A 26,129-nucleotide genomic window follows, 5' to 3' on the forward strand; every position below is an offset into this window, starting at 1 on the left:
AAAAAAAAAAACCTGTCCGTTACATAACATGTGGATTGTAATAGCTGTTTATTTATTTGTTTGTTGTTGACTGCTAACTAGCTGTTACTAATTTAACCCAATCCCAGCAAACTCTTGGCTCCGATAACTTGGTGTTCTGACACAGTGACAGGTGACCTTCCTCCTGAGAAAAGCTCACCTGTACATTTAGGGTTGGCTTCAGTTTGTCCGTGTTGATACGGAGGCTGCTGAGAGTCCCTCAGGTCAAGGCCTCAGTCCCAGGGAGGTGAAGAAACCAGAGACGTGTGAAGAACGTCTTCACACGACATCAAAAAGTGTAGTACTGAATACAAACACATCATTTTTATGTACTTGTCTATACCAGTTTTATATTGTTTAAACACGATCTTTCAAGGTTCCCGCTACGCTTCATTTATTGACCGCAACGCTTGGTGACATGCTGCTACCCATTAAACCGTCGCTGCAATGCTTACAGTTTAGGCCTACAGTATAAAAGGTAGAATCAATATGCATGCCCATGGTCCTGAACTTGACCCAAGTTTACAGCTGATGTCAGAGAAGGTACTCCGTGCTGATTGGCTGAGTGTATGTGGTATCCCGCATTGAATGTACAAGTGATGCACAATTAATATTCATAGGTAACTGGTGCAAAAATGGCGGAGCCTTCAAGCAAAACACTGACTGGTTGCAGCTTAATTACGGAGGTTTTCACAAAGAAAACAACTCCGCGACAGCGACGGCCAGTTCGCTGCATGCTGCTAACCAAATCCTGCCCAATGCCAGCTCATCTGATTTTTTTTTTTTTAAATGAACCCTTATATTTCAAAAACGTTCCTACAGCGGCGTGCTCTTTGCACCTCGCTGCACTCGGGCCCAACAAGCTCTCCAGTTTTTCTAGAGGAAACCCTGTCTTTAATAGAGAGAGCGTAAAGATGGCTGAGCAAAGCGTACACGACGACAACACTCATGCCTCAGTGCTTGCTAAAGTACTCTCATGAACGAGAGATAGTTTCTCTGCCCTTTCTCTCACGAGAAGACAGACAGGAAATGCTGGGAAAGCAAAGAAGTGGACAAGCTGGTAGCATGGACACACTCTCCGTCCTTCGAAGAACTGGACGGACCAGAACTCCGACTCCAAGCAAACGAACCCGGGAGATTCAGAGCAGTCTACGGTTCTGTACTGATCTCATCGCTACAGTAATACGAAGCTTTATATGGGTCGCGGTTCATTTACATTTCAATCTCAAGGAAACAAAAGCAGCACTAATTAATTTTTTTTCTATGAAATGTTTTCAGGATTCTGTATTTACTCATTACCTGCAAGTTTATTCCAGTCCACGTAATATTCTATTCTATTCTATACACATTCACTGATATGAGCAATCGTGCGCTCTGATTGGCTACTCTACTACTAGGATATGAGCTCATATACCGTGAGTAGAGAAAAACAAAAATGGCAGAGCGTGTTGCTGAACCAACCGAGGACGAAACAAAAACTACTCGTAAACAAACCCACAAAAAAAAAAAAAAAGCAACAAAATATGGAATAAAAGTACCGTATTTTTCGGGCGATAAGGCGCACTGTGAATTAACGTGTCTATGTTCACACATAAGGCGCACCGGATTGTAAGGCGCATTAAGCAAAACACCACAGTCTGGTAAATCAAACTTTATTCCACTCAGTTACGGAAAAATACACTCACTTATTGATTCATTCCTCTTCCAACCCGCTTCGTAAGCATGCCTCTTAGCAGGTGCCATTTTGGGGGTCCTTTTACGTACACACAAATGTACTGTAATATAATGTTGAAGCACAGTACGTATTATGTATAAAAGGTGGCGGGGGTAAGCGTACTAAATACTGTTCTCCGATTGGTTTATTGTTGCTAGCGTGTACTCCGGGCCCGGGCTGCCTTACACGAATGCACTTCTAGTTTAGACATTACAGTCAGGCAGTCTTGTAGACTGCTCAGGGGTCCTGTTACGGGGCCGATCAGGTAGCGACACAGCGTACCGTAATGCTCCGAATATCCATTGAGCGGAGCGGCTTCGTTGCTTACCAAAGTCGTACTTACACGTTTCGACAAATTTTTGAGCGCGTTGTACCACATAAAATCGATTTTTGAGAAAATTTAAGGATTTTAAGTGCGCCTTGTAGTCCCAAAAATACGGTATTTGTGATGGTAAGAACGCATCTTTAATTTTTCAAGAATTATTGCATTTTTCTAGCCTGGCAAGCCAGACTAAATGTGAATATTTAGTCTGGCCTCGCTCGTAGACATTTCCAAAGGGTGTGGGAGGAACAACCCGCTGTCTTTCAAACTGTCTCTGTGCGTATAGGCCAACGCTCTGACCAATCAGCGCAACTGTGACGTAGTCAGAGCGACAGAAAGCAGTGGGGGAGACCTTAACGGGAAAATAAGAAACAATCAAAAAGTAATGTTTCAAAGCTGTTTATTAATTCTTCGTACTGCACAAACTAGCCCCATCCTTTTGGCTACGAGCGGAGCCAGCTGGTAGATCAGACTTTTGCCATAGCCGGTCGGCAAAACAGCGAAAACGTCCTTCTTGAAAAGGAATGAGTGGAGAGCCTCTTCCTGCTCATGTTTCAACCAAAACTCCAAGTCTAATTCTTCTAAAACTGATTCCAAAGCGGAGTCAAACGCGTGCTGTTCTCTAGCCGTAGCCATCTTTCCTGCTGTGCTTTCTCCAGCGTCGCGCAGCCTTGTCGTCACTCCTGCAAAAGCCCGCCCAAAGAATCCAAACAAAAACCTTGCGTTGTGATTGGCGGGCACGATTTGATGCCCGGGGTGTTTTGTTGATATGGTGCGAGACTAGACCCACTCGCAGGCAAAAAATATTTTTGGCCGCTAGGCGGGTGGGTCTAGTTTACTAGGCTAGCATTTTTCACAAATTGCTCCCGTCATTGCGCCGGTTTGTTTACATTCTAAGCAGAAATTTTGTCGGAGGTTTCATATTAAAAAAAAAAGTTATTTATTGAATTTGCAAAAAATAAAAATGCTCCGTGTCTCTAAATCCAGTGAATGTGGAGAGAATAAAACAGTGCTAGGCGCCTCGTCGCCCATGTATGACGTGGTTTTGTGGAATAACTTAAATATTAGATGCTCATTTGGAAAATCAGCGTTATCCTTTACCCTGCTTTTCAAATACATCTTTATTTATGTCATGTTGCTCGGCCTAAGCAGATTGTTTTTGTGCTTATAGCCTGAGCATTAAGGTAGGACTTGTAATATAGAGAATACAGTAATGATAAAAGGCAGTCTGATACAGGACTGGTGCTGTACGTGAGTCATTCTATAATTAGGGGTACATTTCATGTAAAGCAAAATATCAGTATTCTTTTTCAATAAATAACCTACATGTTTCCATGGTATATACCCTCAAGTTCCTAAACAAATTAATTGCCAAGCTTAATCTTAAATTACTTTTAAAATATTTTAATGAAAATCAACATTTGATTGTTTATTTTGTCAACCGTGTTACGGACAAACGTTATGTCATCTTAAACATAAAAATACTACACATTTGAAAACACATTTGTTTGAAAGTGCTTAAGTCCATTAACAAGATGTTTTTAATTAATCTGTACAACTGCTATGGAAAATATGAATTTTGAGCTTCATAAATAGGATTTTATGGTTCACTGTGATGCAGAATGACACTTTTTTTCAACAAATCCTTGTTACGTTGAATTTAGAGTTGTTCTCCCTCCTTATACAAGACTTCCCTATCCAGAGATAATCCCCAATCTTTTATTTTACAGTTCATCAAACACATAAGAGATTTATAGCACAAAAAACACTTGCAACACAGTTGACGGGAGTAACACAGTTGACAGGGCAGAAGAACAAGAGGACACTTTTTAGGATAAAAAGAGCTTTTTATTGTTTTAAATTTAACTACAAATAAGCTGATGAATTCAGGTGAACTGTTAAAACAACATTTAGACACAATTTCAGAGAAACGTAGCTTATTTAACAAATTAAATCGTTCTGTTTGTTTGTCTGTCAATATGAAGATTAAGTGACAAAAACATCCTCCTCCTCAACTGTGTCATAGCTGATGGGTAACACGGTTGACGGTAACACAGTTGACATTTCGGCGTGTTGTGCTAACCGCAGACCTCAGAGCTTTCACTACAAGACCTTAATTCATATTTTTATTATCTTTAGCTGTATACTTTGTAAATACAATTTCTAAAATCAGGTTTATATGAATATGTTGACAACGCAGTTGACAGACAATTAACCCTCTGTAGGACTATACAACAGTATTGATGAAAATATTGAAGAGGTGAACTCAAAACTTACCACACGGTCTTCAAATTTCCCACCAAAGAGGATATGACATCACGTGATGTTGGTCACATGACTTAGGACCAAACCATTTGCCGATTCAGTGGGTAACACAGTTGACATAAGTTTCTCAGACGCACACAAAATTCTTCATTTAATTTATAATATAAAGCATTTTAGGCTTTTAAACACTTATCATATTATAATAATTACCATGAATAAATATTTGTAAAAATTTTAAACAAAAACCTTTTTTTTTCAAATGTAAATATGAAGACCAAACCTGACATTTGGAAAATCGGACAGCATAAAAACACCAAATTCCAGTATTATATACGCATTTTTGCAGAGTAAAATGATGTAATTTGTTGACTTTTTGTATTATATAAAAGAGAAATGTGTGCTAATGTACAAAAGATCATTGGCTGAAGTTAATAGTTAGTGAAATTGACAAATACAGCACATGGACTTGAGATGTACCCCTAATTATAGAATGACTCACATGCTCATTTACTTTATATAAAAAAAAAAAAAAAACCACACAGGAGGCTTTCACCAATAAAATAAAGACTTTTAATGAATTTGACAAAAAAAAGACATCAATAACAAAGCAGCAAACTGAAACGTCATCTTTGATTACAGAGAACATCCAGATCCCTCACATTTCCCTGCTGCGCGAGGATTCTGCGCAAACTGCAGAAGATCACACATCCATATCGAACATAAAATATCTGCTTGATGGCTGGTGGTGACGGAAGCTCGATTCTGCCACGAGAGAAAACACGACCTGGATTTCTCTCGCTGTCGCAGCTTTTTGTCTTCCAACTGCAAGTTAATCTCTCGTAACGTTTTCTCTCAACTGTGAGTTAGCGCGACTTTGCGTTTTCGTTCGTTACACCATTCTTAATCCACGCGCTGCTGCGTGCGAGCCTGTATGAAACTACGCTAAGTCACAAATGTGAGATTCACGAGCAGAAAAACAACTCACGGATACAAGAGAACATCTCTTGATCTCAATCTCGCAACTGCAAAATAATTAATTACGTGCATATTATTTTCCTCACTGGTGGTGGAATCGAGCTTCTACACCAGGCAGCGTGATGAATGCGAAGATGACGACAGGAAAAGGACGAAGGTTATCATCATGAACGTCGTAAATTCAGGTAGAGTGTAAAAAATACAAAAGGTTTTTTTTTCCCCCTCTCAAATTACATCTCAGCATCCTAACAACAAATTCCTCGCTTAAAACCTTGAAAATTTCCATTTCATGCTCAAAGCATTTCAATTTTTACATTTAACTTAAACGCGCGCGCACACAAACATCTGCACTCTTATTTTACATCTGTATTTCATTTGGGGAAGTTTCCCGCCTCACGGCTTTTAACCGGCGTTATACGGTACCTGACGCCTGATTTCAGTGGAGGTGGAGGTTAGTTCCAGTCCTCCACAAGTCTCACGGAGATCTGAACTCACAGCCAGTGAGCACAGTTAGCACGCCTACGACACGTCCCGCTGCACGCACAGGCCGTTTATCGCACACGCAAGTCATCTTTTTAAGACCGAAATTGGACACGAGTTTCATAACCAGCGGATTTAGAAGATTGATTTATTTTTTTAGACTTTAAAATTGATCAATTACCAAACTACGACATCTAATTATTTCAGACTAGTGCTGTCAAGCGATTAAAATATTTAATCGCGATTAATGTCGCGACTGTCATAGTTAACTCGCGATTAATCGCAATTTAATCGCACATTTTTGTCACATGAAAAACCATTGTAATTCTCTTATCAGCATAAAAAAGTGAATGGGCTTGCTCACCGTTCGAACTACGGGGGTACTCGGGGGATCCGAGATCCCCTGAAACAGACATGAGATCCCTTGAAAACATGATTTGGGAAATGTTGGGGGGTCTCTAAAATATTGGCAAAATGATGTTTATTGACATAGCAATCGTGTGTAACGGGAAGCATTTGCATATCCGAAGTGAGCGCGCGATGGAGATCCACGCTCTGAGACAAGCGCAAGCACCCCCCCCCCAAGGGAAAATAAGGGACCCCCCCCCCGAAAATATCGGCATAGTTCCAACACTGGTTGTACCAATGTTTTTTTTTTTATTGCAGAGCATAACACGTCTTGTCACAGCCACTGCAAAGTGGGGCTGGAGCCGCCGATGGGAAAACGAAACCTAAGCCGAGCACCGTGGCTCTTCGGGGGAGGGCAGAGGACTCTGGCTGTGCGGGGCGTGGCATCATGTCACAGAGCGTTAATCTCGCGATTAAAAAAATTATCGCCGTTAAAATTGAGTCAAGTTAACGCGTTAATAACGCGACATTTTTGACAGCACTATTTCAGACACAAGTTTTCCTCCACCGTCTTTGCCCAATCAGAGCATTTTATTGTTTCAAGTCGTGATATTCTGCGAAAGGTCTAATCAAGCCGTTTCATCCTGTAAGTCAAGTCATTTCAGCGTTCTCACCAAAGTCACACCCTTTAAACGGCGCTTTCTTTGTCCTGACGGTTACAACTTTAATGTCTGAAAAGACGTCCCTAATCCAGCAGAACAACAAAACCACGGAGCGTATAAACACCTGGTGTAAGAGCACCAAGATAATCCTGTCCACATTCGGACCGTTTACGTGCTCAGAGGTTTTCAGGTGTCAGAATACAAGCGCTTCTTTTGCCATGAGGTCAGGCCTTAAAGGAAAGGAAAGATAAGACACGATATACAGTCAGGCCGGAAAGTCTGTGCACCCCTTTCACCTTCTCCACGTTTTATTACGTTTCAGACTCGTTCTACAAGAGATCTGACACAAAATAGCTCATAATGACTAAAGTGAAAGCAGGTTTTTAGAAAATACGCAATTTTATTTTACTGCCAAAAAGAGTTTATTTACAGCTTCAAGCTTGGCACACTTGTTTCTGGACATCCTTGCAAGCTCCGTCAGGTTGGATGGGGAGCATCGGTACACAGCCACTTCCAGCTCCTTCCACTGCATTCAGGTCTGGGCTCTGGCCGGGCCACTCAAGGACATTCACAGGCTTTCTCTGAAGCCACTGCTTTGGGTCGTTGTCATGCTGGAAGGTAAACCTTCACCCGAGAGCACTCTGGAGCAGGTTTTCTTCAAGGATCTCGGTGTACTTGGCTGCATTCATCAGGACTAGTCCCCCCCCCCATTCCTGCTGCTGAAAAACATCCCCACATCATGATGCTGCCACCGCCATGCTTGACTGTAGGGATGGGATTAGCCAGGTGATGAGCGGTACCTGGTTTCCTACAGTTCAATTTTGGTTTCATCAGACCAGAGAATCTTGTTTCTCATGGTTTGAGGGTTCCTCTAGGTGCCTTTTGGAAAACTCCAAGTGGGCCATCATGTACTAAGGAGTGGCTTCCGTCTAGCCACTCTACCATAAAGGCCTGATTTGGTTGATCTTCTGAAAGGTTCTCTCATCTCCACAAGGATACGCTGGAGCTCTGTCAGAGTGACCCTCGGGTTCCTGCTCACCTCCCTGGCCAAGGCCTGTCTTCTCCGATCGCTCGGTTTGGCCAGGCAGCCAGGTCTAGGAAGGTTCTTGGTGGTTCCAAACTTGATGAAATGTCCATTGACGAAAGATAATTCCTTTGACCCCATGGCTTGGCGTTTGCTCTGATGTGGGACCTTTATATGGAGCACTTGCATGTGACGTCACAGCCGATCCAGATTGTGACAGACGCCATCTTGTCGGTCAAACGCCATATTCTGCCTTCTACTTCTGCCTTTTCTTCTGGAAAACCCTACTATATACAATTCTACTACAACGGCTGCGGCTACAAGCTCTCCCTACCTGTGCACGTTTATGTTTTTTGTGTGTATTTTTGCGTGTTGTTCGTCTGTACCGGACTTCAATATCCACTACAACCGTATGGACTTACTGGACATTGGTTTCCAGCAGAAAATGACGGTTTGTAGCGATTTCCATCGCATGCACAACATTCCGGACGAGAAAAAAAAAAAATTCCGGACGAGATAGCGAGACCAGCGGGGTCTCCGTGGATTGTTATCGGAAGCAAAGTGAAGGAGGCGGCGCCGGGAGTGGAAGCAAAAGCGAGGCTGCAGGCAGAGCCGGCCTGTTGACTAAGCTCAGAAAACAGCCACTCAAACCTCCACTGCTAAGCCTCTACCTCTCCAACGCCAGATCCATGTAAACAAGACGGACGATTTGGAATTACAGCTGGAATTACCTTATTCTATAATCAGCTGGTCAGTGCTATACTCAATACTTAAGTGACTTACCCGTCCAATGAGGATTCTTGTTTACAAGATGCCACATCTGAGTCGCTGACAAATCCTGAATTTCTGTAGAGATAACTGTTTAGAGATTTATAAGCACGCAGTGCTTCACCACTGAACAGCGAGGGAAAGTTAATGAGGTAATTATACACGTCCGGGTATTCCGCTGGCAGTTCAAAATCCGGTCGTGAAAACTCCGTCCGGTAAGCCATAAGGGTCACAAATCTGTAGATCGTTTATTTTAGACATGTATCTAGTTATCTGTTCATTAGAAAAATGAGCCGTGTAGTCCGTCGGTTGAAATTGATCCATTCTGTACACGAGTGCAGCAGTACTCAGCGGTGTTTTTGACCGACAAGATGGCGGTTGTGTATTTTCCGGTCCAATCGTATCCAGTCAACTGGCTTTACCGCAGGTGGACTCCAATTAAGTTGTAGAAACATCTCAAGCAGTATCAGTGGAAACAAAACGCACCTCAGCTCACTTTTGGGTGTCGTATCAAAGGGTGTGCACACGTGATATTTTACATTTTTGATTTGTAATAAATTCGCTTTCACTTTGTGCAGAATTTTATGACAAAAAAATGAACTCAATCTATCGTAGAATAAGTCTGTAGCGTAATAAAACGTGGAGAAGGTGAAAGGGGTGCGCAGACTTTCCGGCTTGACTGTATAGTATAAAAAAATAAAAAAAGTATTTAAGAATGGCTGCTTTAAGAGCTGCGTAATAAACTGAGCTCTTCGCTCGACAAGAGACGCTCGAACACCTCGATCAGGCCTTTGAAGTCAACTCTGTCCTCTGGAGCGTGAGCCCAGCACCTCCGCATCTGTGTGTACACCTGCAGAACGGGACAGCATGAGAACGTGGACGGCATGGAGGGGGAGGAGGAGGAGGTTAAGAAGGAGAACGTATATCTCACCATGTCCGGGCAAGATGGAGGGCAGGACAACCTCCAGCCATTTTCCAAAGACTTCACCAGTCGCGCCATCGTCATCTGACCATGAGATTGGCCAATCATTTTCAAGAACATCTTTATGAGAAGAAGAAGAAAAAAAAAAAAAAAGTTAGACCAAGTTTCCTGTCGCTGATGTAACATTTATGGAACAGTCAGAAGTAAAAGCTGTAACTACGTTTTCAACATCTTCAGGACAGAGGGGTTTACGCTTAGTGCTTTCTCTGTTTGTTTGTTTTTTTAATTAACAAAAGCGAAATAAAACCGAGGCTGGTGAAGGAACGGCTGTTTACAGCTTCTATAACGTCGCTGACGGCAGGAACTAACTGGAGAACGTTCTCGTAAGAACACTGAAATGACAAGAACGTAGTAGTTTCGTGATGTTTTACCTCAGGAGGACTCGTCTTGCGGTCGCAGTAGGTCATGAGTTCGTACAGCGTGACTCCGAAAGACCAGACGTCCGAGGCTTTGTAAAACTTCCTGTGGATCAGACACTCAGGAGCGTACCTACAGAAACAGATACAGGACTCAACTGTCCAGCTTTGGACAAACCGTCTTTGGTTTCATAAATCAATAATCACCTAGAACAGAAAAGCAGCGATAAAAGACCAAAATCTGAAGAAGCTTTGACGATAGATGTACATTTAATATTTAGAAAAAAACACCACTGCAGAGAAAACCCAGTAAATGAAAAGCTGAATCACCATCTCGAAAAGGACAAGAGTTAAACGTTAAAAGTCAGGGATGTGAGTGACAAATTTTAAAAAAAAGAGGAAAATTTTTAGGCTCAACAGACGATCCCGAAGGGGTCGTCACGACAACGAAGTTGTCGTGGGGAGGGTATGGGAGGGTGCGCCCTCCCATTGGTGGGGGTCTGGGGGGTCTCCCCCACGAAAATTTTTGTAAAAAGGACTTAAAATGGTGACATTTTAAGCACATAAAATGTAAAATTTCTAACATAATACACCTGCAGAAAGTCAAGTTTCAAGCTGGTGTTAGGTTTGGATGTATGCTCCACCAAAAAAATTTGGAATATTTTCAGACAATTTCATTAAAGTTCCTGCATTTGTGCAGTTAAATCCATCATATTTAAGTCTTTACAATTTTCTAACAGTAACTGGGTAGGACGGGCTTATTTTATTTTTATTTTATTTTTCTGCTATGTGGGGGATAAAAGACGAAAAATTGGAATGGTTGGAGCAGACTCTGGTTTCAGAGGCATGACGCTAAATTACCAGTGTAAAAAACAAAAAAAAAATGTTTATGGTGGGTCAATTTTTTTTGGTTCGGGCTGTAATGATTATGAGGAACAAGAATATAATTTTATGTGGCCTTACATAACTAGCAATAAAATTTAAACCCTGCCACCAGTTCATAGTACATGTACTTACTCTCCTCAATCAGACCTAACACCTGAAAAATTAATGGCTAAATAAAATTCCACACTTTCTGTGAAGTTTATACTTGCAATATAATTTCAGATTAAACCTAATCATTGTTCAAATGTATCTGTAAATATTAAATGTGCTAGTGATAAATTAGATTGGAATTATCACATTATTTTCAGAGAACTAAAAATTTCATTCAAAAAGTAACAGTGAAGGTAATGTTTTTAATACGTAGGATAAAACATTATTATTATTATTATTATTTATTATTATTATTGATGCCTACCTGGCAATGCATAGTTAGTCTTCTGAATCTCAACTCGACTCCTGTGTTTTTCGCTTTTCACGTGTCCACTGAGAGTCACAAATCCACGCCGTCCGTAGTTCAGTTCACAGCAACACAATTTGCAACGTGCGATTCCTTTCTTGTTGAGTTTTTCAAAAACCAAACTAAAAACACTTCCATCGGGAGCTTTGCGCTCTAACCAGTCCCAACGCCACTTATTTTCAATGCCAGAATCTATTTTCGTGACATCGGACTTCACAGACAACGCCGCCATTTTCATTCATACTCGTAGCAGTGCATGTACAATAGCGACTCCTCTCCACACAGCGATAATGATCAGATCGCTGTAAGGAGCTTTCGTCACTTCCGCTTAGTAAAATCCGGAAAAGTTTCACGCCAGACTTTACCGAATATTATTATTATTTTAAATTTTAGAAAACGCGGAAAACTATTTTTTTACGCGGAAAGGCAATTTGAAAAACGCGGATTTCCGCGGAAATTTCACATCCGTGAAAAGTGAATGTTCTTTAGAACCGTATATGCCCCGCCCTCAGGGGTGTGTCTTGCGCTACAGCAGCACTTTGTCAGCAGTAAACAAGGTTTGTTGTGTGTCTTCCTGCACACTTTTCCCTTTTCCAGCCATCACTCGGACGTGGTTTATCTGTTTAAATAAAGGTTTGTACGAGGTCCCAGTTATGCGACGGGAACGTTTCGGGGGAGTGTGTGTTTTATCAGCTCGGGGCTGTTCAACGCAAGAGCGAGAAGGGCGATTCCATGTAAATGTCAACCTCACCATGCAAAAATAAAGCGACATGTACTAATACATCAAAACCACTCCCAGAGATCTCACCTAGGCCTGTATTTTACAGATGCATCGATTAAAGCAAAAAAAAAAAAAAAATTATTTGACTGAAAATTTACGGGGGGTTATGGGTGGATTTCGATGAAATTCTGAGAATGATTAACTTAGAACTGATAACTTTATTATCAATTAATTAATGGATCAATATATTCAATTTATTACACTCTCTTTCCATTGCTTCCGTATATTATTTCTTTGTGGCAAACCACACAAATGCAAGCGCCTGGAATGTTTAGTTTTTTGCACCATGAACTAAACGGCTTTCCGTTTTCACCTATTTCGTACAGCCGAGCCCACCTCCACTTGTTTTTTACACCTTTATCGATGGCAGACACATCAGTGCCTTCTTTCATGTAAAGCGCATCCATGCTGCCGAAACCCAAAGCAGAACGACATGCTCCTCTGTGCTCGACGTCAATATAGAAAAAAGTTTGGATCTTCGCTTAAATTAAAATTATAATTTGACCTTACTTTGTGTTGAATACGACTTCAAAAACAATTCAAGAGAAATATTGTGGCCAACACGAGTGTTAAGTTACCTAAAAGATCGCGTGAAGTTGGCTGCGTTCGTTCTCATTTTCCTCCATCATTCCATAGGCCAGAAACAGATGTTTTGACGTACCGTATTTTTCGGACTATAAGTCGCACTTTTTTTCATGGTTCGGCTGGCCATGCGACTTATACTCCGGTGCGACGTATATATGTTTTGTTTTTTTTTTCACCGCGGAATAACTGGAGCTGATGCTGAGTCTGACGACAGCCACGCAGAAGAAGAGGAAACGGCGCTTCGTCTGCCGCTGGAGTTGGCAGAGTTGTTCAGAAGCGACACCGAGGATGAGGAATTCAATGGATTTGCTGATTTGGAGTGAAATCGTCAGCTTGATAAACTTGATTGACCTGTGTTTTATTATTAATGATAGGCCTATAGTTATTTAAATAAGTTATGTAGTGATTTTAGGCAGTGCTTAATTTGTGAAGTGGGAGGTCCCGGAACGCAGGAGGTGGGTGGGTCCGGCGACTCAAAAAAAAAAAAAAAGGCGGGGGATGGTTTACTATAACTTTACGCACATGCGCTTATTGTGTGTGTAAAATAATAATAATAATAATAATAATAATAATCATCAGACATTATGATCTTAGAAAACGCTTTAGTGACAAACAGTTACAGACAGTAATATGTCGTGATATTATATTATAAAATATTAATTTTTATTAGTCTATATATTATATATTACATTTATCTTCTAAAATAACAGACTGTACTCATCACAGCCGGTTTATTTCACCATTGGAGATCAGATCACACAAGACATGAGTTAAATGACTCATTTTAAGGATTTAAGTAGGGGATTTAAAAGCGGTTGTTGTTGTTTTTTTTCACTAGACGGTTGTTTTTACTACCGTACCTGTCTTTGGAGATGATATTCCTATAGCCTACTTGACCTCTGATTTGATGAAATAAAATTCGACAAAAATGAAGAATGACACTCCTCGATGATGACTACAGCTTTAATAACAAAGATGAAAGAGCCATGGGGCGATAATAAGCCCTACCGGTAAAAATATTCTAAAAGCAAACTGATTAATGCATCAGTAATAGGCTACTAATATTAGTTATAATAATAATAATATAGGCTATTAGTAATAACGATAGTGATAGTAGATATTTAAAATAATCAGACTAGGCTACTTACAGGGCAAAGGGCGCGTTATCACTGCTCAGCTGTTCGGTTATTAAATAAACGATGCAGTCGCGCAGTAACCACGCGCCGCTTATCAGATACAATCACAGATTCTATGGATAGAATAACACTTCAAAAAAGTGCGACGTATAGTCCGGTGCGACGTATATATGTTTTTTTCGTCTTCATAATGCATTTTTTGGCTGATGCGACTTAAACTCCGAAGCGACGCGTAGTCCGGAAAATACGGTAATTTAACTGAGTAGGCTATGATTATTATTTAACCGCAGTCTTCTAGACATTTTGGCTGTTTGGGGCATTGAACGCTGGTGTAGGATTTTCAGGGAATAAAGTTTAGCGCATGTCGGAACATCATTGCGCTCGCAGCCTCCAACGTCCTTTAAATTGTGATCTAACGTAGGCTATAAGGCACGGTTCTAACATACCTTACACACTGGCCTAACGAAAATAATAATTGTTGGGGCGTCTGCTGATTTGTTAGCTATAAATTTAGGTCTAATTACTTCTGACAGTCTGCAAGCATTGCACCGTCGGGTCTTCAAGTCTGGCTGAAGCAGAGGAGCGCGCTTTCCGGGCTTTATTTTTTTTAAAATGCTCTATTTCTACATGTCCAGGTTTGAACTAAGTCATTTTGGCGAGATTTAATTTAATCCAAAACAGAAATGGTCAGACACAAGCACGCCAAGCACATGGGAATGTATTTTGCCAATTTTGACAGCGCATGTTTTTTTAATGCCGCACCGTAGACAGCGAACGTTTAAACATGATCAAACATAGGAAACGAACGACACAAAGCATGGCTCAAAAACAAAAAAGTTAAATAAACCCTGCTGATAGTCGATGGTGTTGCAACACGTCAGTGTTATAACCCAATCTCTACCCAACCACCCGTCATTTTAATTCTCCTCGGATCAGCACCGACCTCACATTTGGCCTTGGGAGAGTTCAGCTGACGGAAATCCGTCACACGACGGAAAACTTTAATCCATGCAGATGTGAATAAGTTGAACCAGTCGGTCACAAGAATCGTTCCCTTCGCCTTAATAGGTCAGTCTTTCTTTTTCTTATAATGTAAAACCCAAGCTAAAATCAACTTTGATCATGTGCAATTCTATATTATTGCCACAAGCCACAGAAATGTATGCTAAAATCCACAAAACAGTAGCCATCCTAAATATTATTTAAGAACTTTGATAGTTTTAGCTGATATTTAGAGTTTTTCAAAGGGTTATGGTGGTTAAATTGCTGATTTTCTAAACGTATGCCATGTCTATTTCAGACGCGTCACATTTCCTTCCGAAACGCTGCACGAAATACAAAATATTCTAAACAAAGATTTTTTAATATTCACCTTGGACCCCTCTATCAAATGGATATCTCCATTTCGACATTAGGTTTACAATTTCACAGAGTTTGATAAAAATGTACAGTCACCCAAGAAAAGCGATACGTTTTCTGTCACATCCATAACGCATCTTTTATTGGCATTTCCTGGCATGCCCTAGATGTACTATGGGAATTGTTCTTGTTCTATCACTTCTCCAGCCTTAAAATATGCAACACCTGTTTAAATACTGGAAGACAAGAAAACATGCACTGGGTCATTTGTTGCCATTTTGAGTTCAAGTGTCACGTCCATAACGCTGGAATTGCTCAGAGCGCAATTCCATCTCTATGCACGGTTCTTAACGCCCCTCCATCAGCACGAGTCATTATAACATTCTCGTTAAAAACTAACTTGTTAGCTGTAATACCGTATAGCTAACAAAAAACTAAGACGAGCAGTGACAAATTCTGTGAACTGAAATTTAAAAAAAAAAAAGCAACACAAACTAAAAATAGAGTTTGTTTCATTTTTCCCCTCGAGACAGTAACAGTCTTGCTCCAGAAGGTGGCAGTAATGTAACACCGGCTGCTGTAAAACTCCAAAGAAGATGCTTTCTGCGCAAGACCTGAAAAACTAACACTAAATTAAAAAAAAAAGTCAATTCTTCAAAATAAAAAGAAAACTACTTAAAGCGAGACCAATAACCTGTTTGTCGTTATATTCGCACTACTTCACCACTACTACCTCTGCCATCTCATCGATGCCATTATGTGCAATAATATAGGCCTTAAACTATTTTTATGCATACTTATATATACAGTGCCTTGCAAAAGTATTCATACCCCTTGAACTTTTTCACATTTTTCCGCCTTACAACCACGAACTTAAAAGTTTTTTATTGAGATTTTATGTGATAGACCAACACAGAGTAGCACATCATTGTGAAGTGAAACGAAAATGATAAATGGTCTTCAAAATTTTAAACAAATAAAAATCTGAAAAATGTGGTGTGCATTAGTATTCAGCCCCCTGTACTCTGATACCTCTAAATACAATCCAGTGCAATCAATTGCCTTCAGAAGTCGTCTAATTAGTTAATAGAGTCCTACTGTGTGTAATTTACTCTCAGCATAAATACACTTGTTCTGTGAAGGCCTCAGTGGTTTGTTAGAGAACACTGAAGAACAAACAGCATCATGAAGACCAAAGAACTCACCAGACAGGTCAGGGATAAAGTTCTGGAGAAGTTTAAAGCAGGGTTAGGTTATAAAAAATATCCCAAGCTCTGAACATCTCAAGAAGCACTGTTCAATCCATCATTCAAAAATGGAAAAAGTACGGCACAACTGCAAACCTACCAAGACATGGCCGTCCACCTAAACTGACAGAGCGAGCAAGGAGAGCACTGGTCAGAGAAGCAGCCGAGAGGCCCATGATCACTCTGGAGGAGCTGCAGAAATCCACAGCTCAGGCAGGAGAATCTGTGCACAGGACAACTATAAGTCGTACACTCCACAAATCTGGCCTTTTTGGAAGAGTGGCAAGAAGAAAGCCATTGTTGAAAGACAGGCATAAGAAGCCATGTAGGGGGGACAGCAAACATGTGGAAGAAGGTGCTTTGGTCAGATGAGACCAAAGTTGAACTTTTTGGCCTAAATGCAAAGCGCTATGTGTGGCGGAAAACTAACACTGCTCATCACCCTGCACACACCATCCCCACTGTGAAACATGGTGGTGGCAGCATCATGCTATGGGGATGCTTTTCTTCAGCAGGGACAGGGAAGCTGGTCAGAGTTGACGGAGCTAAATACAGGGCAATCCTGGAAGAAAACCTGTTGGAGGCTGCAAAAGACTTGAGACTGGGAAGGAGATTCACCTTCCAGCAAGACAATGACCCTAAACACACAGCCAGAGATACAATGGAATGGTTTAGATCAAAGAATATTCATGTGTTAGAATGGCCCAGTCAAAGTCCAGACCTAAATCCCATTGAGCGTCTGTGGCAAGTCTTGAAAATTGCTGTTCACAGACGCTCTCCATCCAGCTTGAGCTACTTTGCAAAGAAGAATGGGCAAAAATTTCAGTGTCTAGATGTGCAAAGCTGGTAGAGACATACCACAAAAGACTTGCAGCTGTAATTGCAGCAAAAGGTGGCTCTACAAAGTATTGACGCAGGGGGGCTGAATACTAATGCACATCACATTTTTCAGATTTGTATTCGTTTAAAATTTTGAAGACCATTTATCATTTTCGTTTCACTTCACAATTCTGTGCTACTCTGTGTTGGTCTATCACATAAAATCTCAGTAAAAACTTTTAAGTTCGTGGTTGTAAGGTGGAAAAATGTGAAAAAGTTCAAGGGGTATGAATACTTTTGCAAGGCACTGTATACAGAGTCTACCTGTAATGTACAATTTTTCCGAGCCTCTCAATAAGGCAATTTTTTTCTCTATACTTTTTCACGGTAGATAATGCAAATAGCTCTCTGTATTTAATCCTTCGTTTGTCTAATTTTTATTTCAGTTTTATTTATCTGTTTGACATTTTCTTGCTACTCTAACACGTGAATTTCCCCAATGTGGGATGAATACAGTGAATCTAATCTAATCTAATAAAATTGGTGAAGTTTTGTTCTGTCTGAAATGTGGTCATTGTGATTTCTGTTTATTTCTGTAATATCTCAAAATATCAGGCCGTTCTGCGGCTGGGAAGTTATTTAATTTGAGGGGATTGAAGCAAATAAATAATGTGCATGAAATCGCGCAGTCAAGCAGACAGAGGAAGTCCGTGTGCGCATGCGCAGGTTTACCTTTGTTCTGTCGCTAAACGAACAGCTGATCACACCGAGGTGCTCGCTGAGCGCCCATATTTATTAGTTCGGTCCTATAGAACATAACGTCTTTTCTTCTCGCTTTCTTTCCGTTACTGTAGTCAGTCTTTCACGTTTCATTCGCACTCCATTTTTCTCTCCTGTTTCAAATTTGTATCCCACAATGCCTTGCGCGAACAGGGAAAGCCCACCATGTGATGTGATGTGATGTATGACGTAGCATCTTGTATTGGGTCATGGTGAAGCAGGAAAAAACAGCAGAGAATTTAGAGCCATGTGGCTTTAAATTCAAGTTTATTTGTATAGCGCTTTTAACAATAAACATTGTCGCAAAGCAGCTTTACAGAATTTGAACGACTTAAAACATGAGCTAATTTTATCCCTAATCTATCCCCAATGATGAAGCCTGTGGCGACGGTGGCAAGGAAAAACTCCCTCAGACGACATGAGGAAGAAACCTAACTTCATGACAACTGCAGTCCTAAAGTTAGCAAGTCAACTGTAGTCCTCAGCCATAAAAGCATTACTGTAAGAGTCCAGAGCGTCTTCCAGGTGTGACTTTCAACTGTCCTCATGGGGCACAGGTTGTTCGGTATGCCCAATGTCACCTGAATAAGTAGGAACAGTATACATATTGCACAGGGACTCCGGCAACTAACTATGACAGCATAACTAAAAGAGGGGCATGAGGGGCCCCGGGACATAAAGCAGCAGCCACTACACCATCAACAAACTCGAGTGAGCAAGCGAGTGGGGACTGACAGCATCCATACATCCCAGTTTACCAAAACACTGTCTGAGGATCCTCCAGATCTACTCCTTTACCTCATAAACACCATTAACACAAGGCTTGACTAAACAGATATGTTTTCAGCCGAGACTTAAACACTGAGACTGTGTCTGATTCCCGAACACTACTTGGAAGGCTGTTCCATAACTGTGGGGCTTTGTAAGAAAAGGCTCCGCCCCCTGATGTAGCCTTCACTATACGAGGTACCAGCAGATAGCCTGCACCTTTTGATCTAAGTAGGCGTGGCAGGTCATAGAGGAGCAGAAGTTCACTCAGGTACTGTGGTACGAGACCATTCAGTGCTTTAAAGGTCAATAGTAGTATTTTATAATCAATACGAAATTTGATTGGGAGCCAATGCAGTGTGGATAAGACAGGGGTGATGGGGTCATATTTTCTAGTTCTAGTAAGGACTCTTGCTGCTGCATTTTGAACTAGCTTGTTTATGCACTTATTGGAACATCCAGACAGTAAGGCATTACAATAATCCAACCTGGAGGGAACGAAAGCATGAACTAGTTTCTCCGCGCCACGTAGTGACATTAAATTTCTTATCTTAGCAATATTTCTGAGATGAAAGAAAGCTATCCGGGTGATGTTATCAATGTGAGTTTCGAATGAAAGACTGGGGTCAATAATCACTCCGAGGTCTTTTACTGCTGCACGTGAAGAAACAGAAAGGTCATCCAGAGTCACTGTGGAATCAGAAAACTTACTTCTAGCTGCATGTGGTCCGAGTACAAGTACTTCAGTCTTGTCAGAGTTAAGAAGCATCCAGTGTCTAATGTCCTTCACACATTCCTCAATTCTATTAAGCTGGTGTCTCTCATCAGGTTTTGCAGAAAGATACAACTGTGTGTCATCAGCATAACAGTGGGAACTAATACAATGTTTACGAATAATATCGCCCAGAGGGAACATGGGGGTCGCGCCTGGAGGACGCTCTGGACTCCTGCAGTGGTGCTTTTGTAGCTGAGGACTGCAGTTGACTTGCTGACTTTAGGGCTGCGGTTGTCGTGAACGGTTTTGCGCTCGGGTTTCTGTTGGGGGGGGGTTTATAGCATCAACGAAGCTGTCTTCATGTTAAAACTGTTAATGTTATAGTCATGCTGTCTGTTGTTGCCCAAATGAGGATGGGTTCCCTTTTGAGTCTGGTTCCTCTCTTCCTCATGTCATCTGAGGGAGTTTTTCCTTGCCACCGTCGCCACAGGCTTCATCATTGGGGATAGATTAGGGCTAAAATTAGCTCATGTTTCAAGTCGCTCAAATTCTGTAAAGCTGCTTTGCGACAATGTTTATTGTTAAAGGTCTGATGAAACGAACATGACTCTATGCAATTTCTTAAATAAACTATACAACATGGCAAACATGTTAGATTTCTGTTATAATTACGTGAAAAGAAGCTGTTGTTACGCGAATATCCAACTTTTAATTGCACAGCGCAAGAAAACCGGGTCCGTGGCTCGCGGCCATGCTGTGACGTCAGCGGGAGAACACGCTGCGGTTCACTGGCTGTTCTACTCTGGTTCTACTCAATGGAAATGGCGCATGAAAACGCCAGTGAACTCTCTAGTGCTAGCTCTTCCTCTTCTGGGAGTCTAGAATTGTGTTGATCTCTTCCGAATAGAATCTATGATAGCCTACCCTCTTTACCCTTTGCCTCTCGTTGCTAGGCGGCAGTTACACGAACGCCGCAAGCTTTCACAAGCAAATACATGACTGATATCACGCCGACTTTATGATTACATTTATGATTATCATGTAGAATCTATAGCTCTACGTACCTTTATCTTATGCCGTTTCACAACACATGTTCTGACAGGAGGACTGTCTTTGGATCCGGCATAGCTACTAGTAGACCCCCTTCGGAATACTGGCAGTGTTGCCAGATTGGGATTTTTCCCGCCCAGTTGAGCGGTTTCAAGTGCATTTTGGTGGGTTTTGGACATATTTTGTGCTGTTCAAAACCCACCAAAATGCACTTGAAACCGCTCAACTGGGCGGGAAAAATCCCAATCTGGCAACACTGTGTAGGCACTGCTGATGGTAGTAACACACGTTTGTGCTGAACTGAACACCCAAGAGATTCTTTTAAGCTGGGAAGGGTGTCAAAACAACCCAAATCGAAGTGTTCAGAGCACAGGACGGATGTTGGTGAGGGCTCCCACTTGTCACGAGTGCGCCTGACTTGCTTCACCCACTTCGCATGCAGCTCGGGATCTCTGGGAAACTTGAATAAACTTACCCCATCCTTGTGGGTTTTGGAGCAAAAGCCGGCAACACAACGCGAAGGCATAATAACTATATATATGTATAATAATGTATAATAAAAATACTAATAACGATAAACTGAACACCTGCCGCATCAACAAACTGGTAAGTGAGGAGGAAGGTTCTTTCGCTGACGTCATATAGCCCCTCCTCCTCCTCCTCTTTCGTCTCCTGGGTGCTGCAGCCCCGTCAAATTTGCCCAAATAGCCGCGTTTTTTATCATAACTTGTAAAATAGGCGCCTTCGTGAATTAATATATGGATCATCGGGAATTACTTTTGTTATAAAACATCGCCAAAGATGTCAAAAACGTGTCATCAGCCCTTTAAAAGTGCTATACAGATAAACTTGACTTGACTTGATAAATAACCGTGACGCCTCCTCCTCTGCCAGTTAGACGAGGCTGGTGTATATAACTGTATCCAGGAGGACTCGCTTCATTTAATGCTGTATATTCATTTGGCTTAATCCATGTTTCAGTTAAACACAGTACATTAAACTCCTGATCAGTAATGAGTTCATTAACCATTAGCGCTTTAGATGTAAGAGATCTAATATTTAATAGCCCCACCTTTAGATCAAAGGTGCTGGCAGCAGCTGTTTGATCTAATTTTATATTGATTAGGTTACTGGAACAAACTCTCTGAATATTTCTACCTGTTTGTTGAGCTTGGGGAACAGACACAGTCTCGATGTAGTGGACCCTGAGTGACGACTCTGTGCAGCTAGCAGACAGTCGGTTTAGCCTGTTTGTCTGCTCCCTGGCCTTGGCTCTGGATTGTCAGGAATTAACTAGGTCTGTTCTGAGACCATGAGGTATGCTGCAGGAAATGAGAGCAGCACCTTCCCGAGTGGGATGGATCCCGTCCCGCCCTAACAGGCCAGCAGTACCTTCAAAATTAGCCCAATTATCTATAAAGCCCACACTGTTTTCAGAGCACCACCTGGACAACCAGCAGTTCAGCGACCATAACCATAACATATTCATTAATTGTTCTATTAAAAAAAAAAAAAAACTAATAAAATTGGAAGTCTGTGGTTCAAATTCAGTAGCTTTCAGTCACTAAACAAAAATAATTAGGTGCTGGGGAAAATTCTTTTTATGACCTACACTTGAGAAATCTGAAAGGCTGTACAGGTTTAAGCACTTGTAAAACTAAATAAAAATAATAATAAATGGCCTCAATGAGGCTGGAGCGCATACCAGTCAAGACGCCCATAAAATCGTAAATATGACCGGTGGCGCCACCATGCTGACAACTTTCACGCACACCCACCTGGGGAACACCGTACGGGAGTTTGATCGAAATCGGATCGATCCTGTCGGAGGAGTGGCGATTTTTTTAACTTGTGGACGGACGATGCGTGATCGCATTAGCTCATCCGGCCTGGTCTGTAGCGGGACGAGCTAAAACCTAATCACATTCTCAAAACTAATAACTCTGGTGCGAGTCAGTCGAGCATTTCAGCGTGATGTCAGTCTGACTTCCTGTTTCAGAAGCAAAAACGTGTCAACAGCTGTGGAATCGAATCATAGCTAGCAAGACGTTTCACGGGGACTTAAAGCGTCGTGGGCGTATCCGAGTGCTCACCAGTACACCGGACTGTCCTGCTCCTCCCTGACCGTGTAGTAGTCCTCGTTGTCTTTGATGCTCTTGGTCAGGCCGAAGTCTCCGATCTTGACCAGCGTCTCGTTCTCCACCAGAACGTTACGAGCTGCCAGGTCTCTGTGGATGTAGTTCTGAGAGCCCAGGTAGTCCATTCCCTACAACACACACAGGCAGGATGGAGGACAGTTACTACACTGATCCTCTGAGAAGGAGGAGGAGGAGGAGGAGGAGTTCAGTACCTGACAGATCTGGATGGCATAGAGCAGCAGGCGCTCTTGGCTCGTCTGAGCTTTGTGTCGGGGCAGATAATCCTTCAGGCTCCCAGCAGGCAGATACTCCATGATCAGCTTAATCATTCTCCCACCTGACACACACAAGAAAGAAAATGTTACTCTTCAACAATAAAAGCATAATAATTACAAACATAACACCAAATACCAATCAATAAAATGTTATAACTTAGATCGAACATATCTGACCCTCCTCAGTACAGATGCCTTTGTATTTGACGATGTTGTTGTGGTAAAGCTCTCTCATCGTGTTGATTTCTCTCCTCAGGTTGCTGCCCTCGGGTCCTTCGCTCTCCGACTTCAGCGACTTGACGGCCACCATCTGCCCGCTGTAGTCTCCGTGTGGGTCGTACAGACACAACTCCACCGTCCCAAAGTGACCCTGCAGCACAGCAACACTCTTACACACCTCTTACACACAGCATGGCTCAGCGAAAGGAACGGGCTTGGCGTTCTGAAGGTGCGTGTACGGTTCAGCAGCCGTACCTCTCCCAGGCCCCGAACTGTCCTGAGGAACCTGCTCTCGAACAGCGTGGGGTCGATCTCCTGAACAGGAATGGTGTCCGACACCATCGCCGGGTCTGAGGAGAAAAGAAAAAAAAAAAAAAAAAAAGGGGGTGTGAGAAGTTCGTATCTACGACACGACACAGCTGCTGGTGTAAACGTTTTGCGAGATAATCTTCACTCACTCTGCTCCTTGATGCGGTCCAGTTCGCGCACTATGGCTCGGAAGAATGGTCTCTTCCTGGGGTCATAGTTCATGCACTGAGTGATGAGCTCGGCCAGTTCACTGCAGTTGGGAATTATCAGTGCACCCTCCGCTTCATAGAACCTCTCCTTCTGCTCACACACACACAGTGAAGAGTCAGATGAGGATTTAGACGTCTTTAAATATCCGTTAATAAAAATAAAATCGGCACAGAACTGGTGTTGACGGTGAGAGTGAAGCACCTCAGCACGTGTCTTGTCCCTGAGCGGCACTTCCCCGTTGTAGCAGATCTCCCACAGCATCGTCCCGAAGCCCCACTTATCCGCTGCCACGTTCTGCGCTTTAGGGTTCTTCACAGACTCCGGGGCGATCCATGGGATCCTGTCGATACACTCTGTCACAACACACACAGCAATTACCACACTGTTTATTAAAAATTATATTAATATAAACAGTCATATAGAAGCCTTATTCACTACATACATCACCATCAGTCCACTGTGGGCGTGTCCCAATCCACACACAGTATTCACTACAATCATGTCACTGTGGGCGTGTCCCAATCCACACACAGTATTCATTACAATCATGTCACTGTGGGCGTGTCCCAATCCACACACAGTATTCACTACAATCATGTCACTGTGGGCGTGTCCCAATCCACACACAGTATTCACTACAGTCATCTCACTGTGGGCGTGTCCCAAACCACACACAGTATTCACTACAATCATCTCACTGTGGGCGTGTCCCAATCCACACACAGTATTCACTACAATCATCTCACTGTGGGCGTGTCCCAAACCAATAACACCCTACTCACTACCATCCTCAGTCTACTGTGGGCGTGTCCCAATCCACACACAGTATTCACTACAATCATCTCACTGTGGGCGTGTTCCAATCCACACACAGTATTCACTACAATCATCTCACTGTGGGCGTGTCCCAATCCACACACAGTATTCACTACAATCATCTCACTGTGGGCGTGTCCCAAACCAATAACACCCTACTCACTACCATCCTCGGTCCACTGTGGGCGTGTCCCAATCCACACACAGTATTCACTACAATCATCTCACTGTGGGCATGTCCCAATCCACACACAGTATTCACTACAATCATCTCACTGTGGGCGTGTCCCAAACCAATAACACTCTACTCACTACCATCCTCAGTCTACTGTGGGCGTGTCCCAATCTACACACAGTATTCACTACAATCATCATCATCATCATCATCATCATCTCCTCCTCCTCACTGTGGGCATGTCCTAAACCAATTACGCCCTATTCACTACCATCGTCAGTCTACTGTGGGCGTGTCCCAATCCACACACAGTATTCACTACAATCATCTCACTGTGGGCGTGTCCCAAATCAATAACACCCTACTCACTACCATCTTCAGTCTACTGTGGGCATGTCCCAATCCACACACAGTATTCACTACAATCATGTCACTGTGGGCGTGTCCCAATCCACACACAGTATTCACTACAATCATCTCACTGTGGGCATGTCCCAATCCACACACAGTATTCACTACAATCATCTCACTGTGGGCGTGTCCCAAACCAATAACACCCTACTCACTGCCATCCTCAGTCTACTGTGGGCATGTCCCAATCTACACACAGTATTCACTACAATCATCATGACCACCATCTCACTGTGGGCGTTTCCCAAACCAACAACACACTATTCACTACCATCCTCAGTCTACTGTGGGCGTGTCCCAATCTACACACAGTATTCACTACAACAGGGGTTCTCAACCTTTTGCAACCTGGGCCCCACCAAAGCTGGTTCATTGCAGTTGGGGGCCCCTCTTCTCGCCCCGCCCCCATCCCCCCCCCAAACACACTCACCCGCAGTGACGCCACCCGACCTACAGCACCTTATATCGACCGATAGATAGATAGATAGATAGATAGATAGATAGATAGATAGATAGATAGATAGATAGCCCTGGGCTAGATTATTATTATTATTATTATTATTAATAGTAGTAGTAGCAGTAGCAGCAGTAGTAGCATTATCCATAGTAGACTAGCAGTAAGAAAACAACAAAAACAACAAATTATTTGGGTAGAGCTGAAATGGGGAAAGCAAAAATACAGTGTGGGGTAGTAGTCTTTAAAAAGACTGTTTGGGTTTTGCACTGTATCAATGGATTGATGATAGTAGACTAGCGAGAGTCGGCGCGAGTTAACTCGGCAAGAAACCAGACTAGTGTGTGTGTGGCAAGCACTCACACGGTGGCCACGGTATGCAGACTCACTCACGTGACGTTGCGTCATGTTCGCGTCACGGGCTTAAAATAACCTCCACACAAGATTTTATGATAGATTGATGATAGATTTTATAATAGTATTGATTTGTATGTAATAGTCCAATGTCCTGCATTTTGACATGGGTAAATGTGTTGCATCTGCTTAGCTACTATAGCCTGTTAGCCCCAGATTTTTTTTTTTCCTCCATACATGAAGCCTACTCGCGACCCCCCTGGAGTACCTCC

General features: G+C 42.3%; 1 protein-coding gene across 1 annotated transcript in view; it reads right to left on the reverse strand.

Annotated features, from left to right (window-relative positions):
* Window positions 1-4,866: 4,866 nt before the first annotated feature.
* Window positions 4,867-26,129, reverse strand: part of LOC132890701 (tyrosine-protein kinase JAK1-like) — a 54,569-nt gene continuing 33,306 nt past the window's right edge. Inside the window, exons 16-24 of the mRNA XM_060927838.1 lie at window positions 23,849-24,000; window positions 23,587-23,737; window positions 23,384-23,478; window positions 23,087-23,279; window positions 22,847-22,971; window positions 22,590-22,762; window positions 9,930-10,047; window positions 9,508-9,618; window positions 4,867-9,426 (exon numbers count right to left, since the gene is read on the reverse strand). Coding sequence (XP_060783821.1) covers window positions 9,301-9,426; window positions 9,508-9,618; window positions 9,930-10,047; window positions 22,590-22,762; window positions 22,847-22,971; window positions 23,087-23,279; window positions 23,384-23,478; window positions 23,587-23,737; window positions 23,849-24,000 — 1,244 coding nt within the window. The 3' untranslated portion in view covers window positions 4,867-9,300. The remainder of the gene's footprint in view (window positions 9,427-9,507; window positions 9,619-9,929; window positions 10,048-22,589; window positions 22,763-22,846; window positions 22,972-23,086; window positions 23,280-23,383; window positions 23,479-23,586; window positions 23,738-23,848; window positions 24,001-26,129) is intronic.

The sequence above is a fragment of the Neoarius graeffei genome, chromosome 1 (assembly GCF_027579695.1).
Source record: "Neoarius graeffei isolate fNeoGra1 chromosome 1, fNeoGra1.pri, whole genome shotgun sequence".
Lineage (NCBI taxonomy): Eukaryota > Metazoa > Chordata > Actinopteri > Siluriformes > Ariidae > Neoarius > Neoarius graeffei.